This window comes from Xenopus laevis, chromosome 6L (assembly GCF_017654675.1).
Source record: "Xenopus laevis strain J_2021 chromosome 6L, Xenopus_laevis_v10.1, whole genome shotgun sequence".
NCBI lineage: Eukaryota > Metazoa > Chordata > Amphibia > Anura > Pipidae > Xenopus > Xenopus laevis.
The window spans coordinates 102,457,221-102,466,417 of NC_054381.1; the positions used below are offsets into that span (position 1 = coordinate 102,457,221).

Sequence of the window (9,197 nt, forward strand, 5' to 3'; positions counted from 1 at the left end):
TTGGATTCAATTGTTCAGCATGATTTTGTGTCATTATTAAAAGCAGCCACCTTGTTTTTCAATGTCCTTCTCTAGTTATTAAGGAACAGATTTAATAAAAATGGATTCAATACAGAATCCTGCAGTAGCCAACTTAGAAAATTGGCTGAAGGTTCAGTTAATGTTTTATCTACAGAATATTTGAAAAGAACCATGAAGATTAATAGACCTATAAATATATAGAAAGCATGCATTTAAATTGCACTGTAGTGTTCATTTACTACATAGAAGGCAGGGTGTAAAACAGGTGCAATGCATCATTTTATTGTATTCTGCTCCCCAGCCTATATTTAATTGATTCAAAATGATCGATTTAATAGATTAAGATGAAGAACTTACTTAGAATTAACATTCTTTTTTTCTTTCCTTCTTGAGAATGTTAAAACTAGCTTAGTTTAGATCTCAAGTCCAGGAAACTTCAGTCTTTTCCTGGCCATCTAGAAACATGTTTTTAAGTGCAGAAATAGAAACAATTTAAACTGTAGAAAAGTTATCTGCAGCAGGTATTCTGTTGATAAGGGAGATGTAGTTATTATTATCCTTTATTTATATATATGCACCACACTACAGAGTTTGTTCATTATTAACATCCATACCTGCCTTTTCTGTTTATAGCCCAGCAGTATTTCCTGGAGACAAAATGATATTTGCTCAAGAAAATCCATAAACTATTTCTAGATACTAGAGATAAATATTAACTAATTTATGGGCATATGACTAGAATAACTGGATTGATGAGATCAACACACACACATAAAAATAAAGATTGGTACATTGGTTTGTATTAAATAAATGTCCAAAATTCTTTTTACAAATGTATGACAGTAGAACCCTAATTGTACATCACTAGAACTGAATTTCGTGGCAGCCTCATTCAGACAAGCAGCATTTGTTTCTTTCCCGGATTTAAAGTCCAATGTCCAAAAACCTTTTGTCTTCGACACACCACTTACTTGATATTTATAGGGTGCATTCAATCCCAGGCTGCTTCAAGCCCAACGCAGTAATCTCTTAAAAAAGGGGAAAAAAGGACACTGTCATGGGGAATTTTTTTTTTTTTAAATGAATCAGTTAATAGTGCTGCTCCAGCAGAATTCTGCACTGAAATCCATTTCTCAAAAGAGCAAACATATTTGTTTATATTCAATTTTGAAATCTGACATGTGGCTAGACATATTGTCAATTTCCCAGCTGCCCAAGTCATGTGACTTGTGCTCTGATAAACTTCACTCTTTACTGCTGTACTGCAAGTTAGAGTGATGTCACCCCCCCTCCCTTTTTCCCTCCAGCAGCCAAACAAAAGAACAATGGGAAGGTAACTAGATAACAGCTCCCTAACACAAGATAACAGCTGCCTGGTAGATCTAAGAACAGCACTCAATAGTAAAAACCCACGTCTCACTGAGGCACATTCAGTTACATTGAGAAGGAAAAACAGCAGCCTGCCAGAAAGCATTTCTCTCCTAAAGTGCAGGCACAAGTCACATGACCAGGGGCAGCTGGGAAATTGACAAAATGTCTAGCCCCATGTCAGATTTCAAAATTGAATATAAAAAAATCTGTTTGCTCTTTTGAGAAATGGATTTCAGTGCAGAATTATGCTGGAGTAGCCCTATTAACTGATGCGTTTTGAAAAAAACATATTTTCCGATGACAGGATCCCTTTAATAAATCCCAATTATTGCCACATTTTTCCAAACTGAGAATAAATCGCAACTCAATGTTAAATAGAACTTCACTGGGGAGGCCTATTTATCAAATTCAAATTTGTAAATTTGTGAGGTTTTCGTCAAATGTGAGCTTATTTATGAACCCTGAAAAGTCAATTGATTAAAATTGTGGAAAAAAACTTGAACATAGCAAAACCACATGTCATTTTTAATGTTTAGCTATCTTTTAAAAGAATATTAAAAAAACTTGTAATAAGACTACCACTGTTGACGTCTACGTGAACTCTTCAGCTTTTAGATGCTGAATCTTTTTCTGCATCTTTTTCAAGTTATTTGATATTAATAAATCTCAGATTTGAGTTTGCAAGTTTTTGCACAAATAAACTTGAATTGCGATAAAAATTTGAATTTGAACATTGATTAATGTGTCCCTTAGTAAACATTCATTCCTTATCTATCAATGTACCTTGTATAACCAACATACCATCCTGTTGCATCATTGTGGCACCCCAACAAAAATGTACTTTATATGATAGGTAGAGAGAAAAATTATAATCTAGATTTGACCTCTTGCTGTGCAGTTTATTCTTATTCAAATGAAATGTTTAGGGCATTAATGACCCTTTTAAGAAAGGACCAAAAACTGTTATGCAGATAAACTGCATATTAATCTGTTGAAGTGCATTTGTCCCTTTTTTCAACACCAGCCATATAAATCCTAAATATGCCAGTTGTTTCTAACTGACCATCTGTGGAAATGTGTTTGTATTGTGTTGGATTTCCTCTCCATGCTTTTTTCAAAATAATCTATAGCTATATTTAGTATCTCATCCAGTGACACACATATACAGTATGAAAGGCCAGTAACGTGTCCTGTCTTCTCAATGGACAGTTTAGAGAGATTCTTCTTATTCCTTTATTGTGTTTGACTAATTAAAGGGATTTCAGGTACAGGTATGGGATCCATTATCGGGAAAGCCATTATCCATAAAGCTCTGAATTACAGGAAGGTCATCTCCCATAGACTCAATTTTATCTAAATAATTAAAAAAAAATTTTAAATGTTTTCTTTTTTCTCTTTAATAATAAAATAGTACCTTGTACTTGATCCAAACTTAAAAATAATTCATGCTTATTGGTGGCAAAACCAACCCATTTGGGTTTATTTAATGTTTAAATTATTTTTTTTAGTAGACTTAAGTTATGGTGATCCAAATTACACAAATATCCATTACCCAGAATGCCCTAGTTCCAAAGAGATACTGTCATGGGAAAACATGTTTTTCAAAACGCATTAGTTAATAGTGCTGCTCCAGCAATATTCTGCACTCAAATCCATTTTTCAAAAGAAAGTAACGGGAAGGTAATGAGATAGCAGCTCCCTAACCCAAGATAACAGCTCCCTGGAAGATCTGAGAACAGCACTTAATAGTAAAAGCCAAGTCCCACTGAGACTGATTCAGTTACATTAAGTAGGAGAAACAGCCTGCCAGAAAGTAGTTCCATCCTAAAGTGCAGGCACAAGTCACATGACTGGGGCACCTGGGAAACTGACAAAATGTCTAGCCCCATGTCAGATTTCAAAATTGAATAGAAAAAAAATCTGTTTGCTCTTTTGAGAAATGGATTTCAGTGCAGAATTCTTCTGGAGCAGCACTATTAACTGATGTGTTTTGGAAAAAACATGTTTTTCCATGACAGTATCCCTTAAAGGGGTTGTTCACCTTCAATGTACAAATCTTATGAAACCACTAACAATGCTCTCAATGTGTTAGAAAAACCATTTTCCATAACAAAAAGTAAAAATGCCATTGTAAAGCTAATTTTTATACCTATTAACTCAGCCCTTCTCCTGTCTCTCAGACCAGTTTTCTGAAGTGATGGGAGTGGCCTATTTTGAACCTGACACACCAAGAACTTCCTATATGATGACATCATCATGCCCAGGCTTTGCCCTTACTTGTTTCCTATTGGATGTTGATACTGCCCTCCTCCTAGTAATTGATTGGGTGCTTGTGAACTGTAACCGGTCACATAATTTGAATGGTCATTGGTTGATTACTCAATTGTAATGGCAGAGGTTAACAGACGCAGCAGATAAACAAACCTGCCTTGCAACAAACAATCACACAGCCATGCAGACAAATACTGCAGAAAATGAAGGAGCAACATTGTTTGGCAACCTTTGGCATTAAGCATAATGTCAGTTATTTACAAAATTGCAACAAAACCAGCACTGACTTACTTAGAAACGTATGTAATTTACACATCTAGCAGGGACAGTAGGGTTGCCACCTCACCCTTTTAAAACCAAACACATATGAAATCCACAGGCTGCATGGCTAATTAGCAATTCATTTAGATGCTGCAGACTGAACTGATTTCTGTGCATCCATGAATCACGCATCTAAATGAATTGCTAATTAGCCATGCAGGCTGTGGATTTCATGTGTTTGGTTTTAAAAGGGTGAGGTGGCAGCCCTAAGTGACAGGCAGAGCAGTGATGAGGGCAGGTACGGGGGGGGGGGGGGCGGTAATTTACCTAGGAAAACGATACCTTTTTTAAGTGTTCCACTTCTGGAACAAGATTTAGAGCTCTAAATACCAAAAAATGAAAAAGTTATATTTTTCATGATATAGGGATCTATACCAGAAAAATATTTTACCTTTTTTATGAGGTAAATACACAAAATAATACATGGACCCCCCCCCCAAAAAAAAATATATCTCTGGAAAGTACAAGTGTCATCTCCCATAGTAGCCATTATAATCCAATAATTCAAATTTTTAAAAATTATTTCTTTTTCCTGTGTAATAATAAAACAGTAGCTTGTACTTGATCCCAACTAAGATATAATTAATCCTTATTGGAAGCAAAACCAGCCTATTGGGTTTATTTAGTGTTTACACCATTTTCTAGTACTAAGATCCAAATTACAGAAAGATCTGCTATCCAGAAGACCCCAGGTCGCAAGCATTCTGTATAACAGATGCCATACCTGTACCTTGTACTTGATCCCAACTAAGATATAATTAATCCTTATTGGAAGCAAAACCAGCCTATTGGGTTTATTTAATGTTTACATGATTTTCTAGTAGACTTAAGGTATGAAGATCCAAATTATGGAAAGATCCATTATCCAGAAAACTCCTGGTCCCAAGCACCTTGATCCCCCCATCTGCACAGTTGAAGTCTCTGCAGTACACAGCCCACACTCCCCCTCCCTCTCACAAACTTGTAACAGTTTCTCTTCAGTACCTGAATGCTGCTCAAATTCCCCAGCACAGGAAGCAGTGGCAGAATGACAGTAGACACAGCCAATAGGAGTTAAGTTAGCTGCCAGTACAATGTGTGATGTCATATAAGGAAAAGGAAGTGAACACTGTAGTGTTTTTGGGTGTCAGTGACCCCCTCCCAGCACAGGGTCTGTGTGGAACTGAAGGATTAGTACAGGGACACTTCTGAGGTGAATATCTCATGAACTGTACTTTTTCTGTTAACTATTTCTATGGAAAAGTTTGTTCTATTCATGTGAACTGTTAGATTTGTCAATTTGTTACAAAGGTGAACAACCCCTTTAAGCATTCTGCATTACAGGTCCCATAGTAGTAGTAAATATACAATAACTAGTCATAGCAGGTAATCTGTTCTTCTAAACCACCTGAAAATGCCGTATTAATGCATTCCTAATGCAACTATGGCAAATTCATACATTATTATAGTTATCATAAGCATAAGCTTCAGTACAGAGTTGCTATTTTTGGATATACTTTTTACTTCAAGCTTAAAGGCATTATCTGGATAAACTAACATCAAATTATTGTCTTATAACTATTTTAGGTTCTTCGTATTGATCAGGCTAGCCACTAAACTTAAGCTGGGAAAGTTTTGTATTCGTTATTGATTCATTATTTTACTTAAAAACTGTGTGTAGATGACTTTGCAGTCAGTCTGTTTATGTAGCTATTGATCTGTGATTCTCTTTTAGGCAAGTAGCCAAGAGGAAAGAAAGAGCGACTTTGAAACTATCTTTGCGCACTATGATGTTGTACGTATCAAATCACATCTATTATCTGTAGTTCTGTGTGTATAAATGTCATAGATTTATATATATATATACATTACACAAGTCCATAGATATATATATGAATTGTTGAATATTAGTGGCAAATCATTATCTACGTAATGTCAATGGAAGTGAGCATATCAGCATTTAGATGCATTGTGTATTTACACTTGGGCAGTGAAAGAAAGGCTTTCAGTTTGACTTTAATATGAATATGTTCTTTCACATGCTACTAATGAACTCTACAGTACAGCACTAGTGTTTAACACTGGATTGAAAGAGAATAATCACATTTTATTTTCAGATTCACAACCCTCAAAAAATGTTCTTGTCTGCTAATGCCCCATTGTAATGATCTGCAGCGTGGTCTTTTTCTAGTAGAAAGGTTATAGCCGGGTCTCAATACAGAAAGTCAAGAATATTAATCAGTAGCAGATGTCTACTTTTGACTTAATAGGACATGGGATCATTCATGCGCAATTATCATATCATACCCACAATTTACAGGTGAATGAAGCGGTAGTGCATCATCATCAATGTAACCAGGGTTTTACTGGAGAACAGCTAAGGGATTTTGGGAGCATCCAGTTTTTGTGGGTTTCATTTAAATGTCTATCCAAATCTTTCAGTTGTCAAATCTAGTCATTAATAGAGATTATTTTGCAGAGTAAAACAGGAGCATTAGAGGGTCCAGAAGTGGACGGATTTGTCAAAGATATGATGGAACTTGTGAAGGTGAGTAGAGCTGAGCCAGCTGGCCAGGGTTCTAAAAAGAAACAAGTTCATGTAACATTGCATACCACTGTGCAGAACATTTTTTTAAAGCAGGCACCGCAGCAGGGTGTAAAGCATAATATCAGTGACGTTACCAGTGACCTTTACGAAAACCAGCAGGGAATCTACCATGAGTCATGTGAATAACTGATTTTACAGAAATAGCACTCTTTGATCCAATATTTGGACGTGTTTAAAAGCAATAGTCGTATCAAAATGAAAACGTTGTTTTTTAGTCCATAATTTAAAAATGCTCCTTATATTATTTATCCTTGCCTCTGTGATGAAAAACTATGCAGAAGATTTATTTAGTCTTGTATGTTTCTTTTTGCAATTGCCTTTAAACAAAAAATATAATAAACATCTCACCGGGTTTTAGTTTGGCCTCCGAGAAACCCATTTTGTATAGAGTCCATTTTAAGCAAATAATTCTTGTATTCTTTAATGAACACCTTGTACTTGATGGTAACTAAATTGAATGAAACCATATTGGTAGCAAAAACCATCCTGGTAGTATATTTTGGTGATCCAAATTATGGAAAGACTCCTTATCTGCAAAACCCTGGGTCCCAAATAATTCCATTTAATAGATCCCATACCTTAACAAATAGTTATTTACACAGTATTTAGTAGAATTAAGTCAAAGGTAACTGGACATTTAGGGGCAGATATATTAAAGGTCGAGTTGTTTTTTCCACAAATAGTTTTTTTGAGGCTTATATCAGTCCAAACTTGAAAATAAAAACTTGAAAAATGTAAGTTTTTAAAAAAAACTTTAATTTTTAGAGATATATTATACCCCAAAGCTGGAAATAGCTCGAATCAGAAAATACACCATCTAAAACCTGTCAAGGTCATATAGAAGTCAATGGCAGAGGTCCCTTGAACCATTTGAAGATGTTTGTAGCCTTTATGATGTTTGACATTGTATCGGTGGGTTTTGCTAAAACAATTCAAAAAACAATTCAAATTTTTGCCGAAAACTCAATCAGTTTGAGTTTTCAGGTTGCTCACCCTGACTTCACTGATTCAAATTTTTTACATTTGAGTTTTTTTTTAATCAGAATCCATCCAAATTTATTTGATGTTTAAAAAAGTTTACAAAGCTTGAAAATTTAACCTTTGATAAATAACCCCCTTAGAGTTTTTCCTTGAAAACCTTTCATCACTCATCCAAGTGCCCCCCCCTTGAGGGTAGAAAATGCCGGGGAATTCCCTACCACTTCAGTTGAACTGAAGAAGCCACTGGTGAAATGTCTTCTAGGAAAAACTCTAAGAGGGTTATTTATCAAGCTCCGAATATCCAAACCTCAAATAATTCGTAGTTTTTGGAGCAAAAAAACGTAAAAAATTTTCAAGATTTATTAAAGTCTAAAAACTCAGAATCCGAAACTCTGGCATCTAAAAGCTCAAGAGGTCCTGCAAAAGTCAATGGGGAATGTCCGCGTTTGCGCTGATATACATACCGATATCCAATGATTTTGGGGTTTCGGCGCAAAAAACTCTTCTGAGTTTTCGGAAAGCTCAGAGGTTTGCCTATTTTTCGATCCTTTTTCTTCATAAATAAGGTCAATTCGGGAATTCGAAGTTGTTCAAAGTTTGATATTAGAAATACTGAGATAAATAATCCCCTAAATGTCCAGAAGCCTTTGAATTCTACTAGATAATGTATATCATGACCTGGATAAATGAGAATCTTCATAGACATTTAAGTTGTTTGTGTGAGGAGAATGTATCTCTGCTGAATCAAAAAATCAAGCCATCTTCATTGGTTTTCATTCAAGACAAAAGAACCACTAGAACAGTTATTCATGGTCAAGGGTGGGGAAAGAAATGTTTACATACAATAACGTTTATCTTTCCCAGTGTCATTTTATCAAAGGTTTATTTTTTAAACAACAAATTACCATATTTATTTATACTCGTAGCCAAGCATCAGTGGTGTGGACCTCGATAAATTCCGTCAGATCCTATTAAACCATTGTGATGTCAACAAGGATGGGAAAATCCAGAAGTCTGAACTGGCACTGTGCCTTGGTCTAAAAGCAAACCCCTGATGGCCATTCGGGCTGTTATTACCACTTCTTTCATGTTAGAACATAAGGGTTTAAAAGTAGCCATGTTCTCCTAATGATCTATGTCTCAGTGATGATTGATGGAAGCATACAGATTCATATGCATGAATATTGCAAAACTGTTTAGAAAAACGTGACAAGCCATTTAAGGGTCCAGATAATATGTGTTTGTAAAATGTATAATTTCAAAACTTTTTTCCTTCTAATAAAATGCTCATAAAATGTAAAAATGAAGTACGTAAATGTTGCAACACTTTTAGAGTACTGTGATCCACTTACTGTACCAAAATACTGAAGGTGCATGTGTTATGTTGCTGTCACATTTCCTTTCTTTGTGGAGCAATAAAAAATGTCTGTTTTTGCAAGATAACCCAGTTCATTTTTGTTTTTAATAAATCCCCAAAAGTTAGTACGAAAATCTTAAAGTGTTGTTTGCACAAAAGGCGTTACACAGAAAACTCCCTACACACATGTATGTCTGTTGTCTCTATATTTACTGACAGACCAACATCTTGCTTATAAGCTGCCTCTCTTTATCCCATCTTACATGCACACTTTGGTAAACATTTGCT

The 9,197-nt window shown here is 35.3% G+C and overlaps 1 protein-coding gene across 3 annotated transcripts in view; it reads left to right on the plus strand.

Annotated features, from left to right (window-relative positions):
* Nucleotides 1-8,995, plus strand: part of scgn.L (secretagogin, EF-hand calcium binding protein L homeolog) — a 41,289-nt gene extending 32,294 nt beyond the window's left edge. For 2 of the 3 annotated variants that reach the window (XM_041565530.1, XM_041565531.1), the window contains exons 8-10: nt 5,699-5,758; nt 6,443-6,511; nt 8,479-8,995. In XM_041565530.1, coding sequence (XP_041421464.1) covers nt 5,699-5,758; nt 6,443-6,511; nt 8,479-8,607 — 258 coding nt within the window. In that variant the 3' untranslated portion in view covers nt 8,608-8,995. 3 annotated transcript variants of the gene reach the window in all.
* The last annotated feature ends 202 nt before the right edge of the window (nt 8,996-9,197 follow it).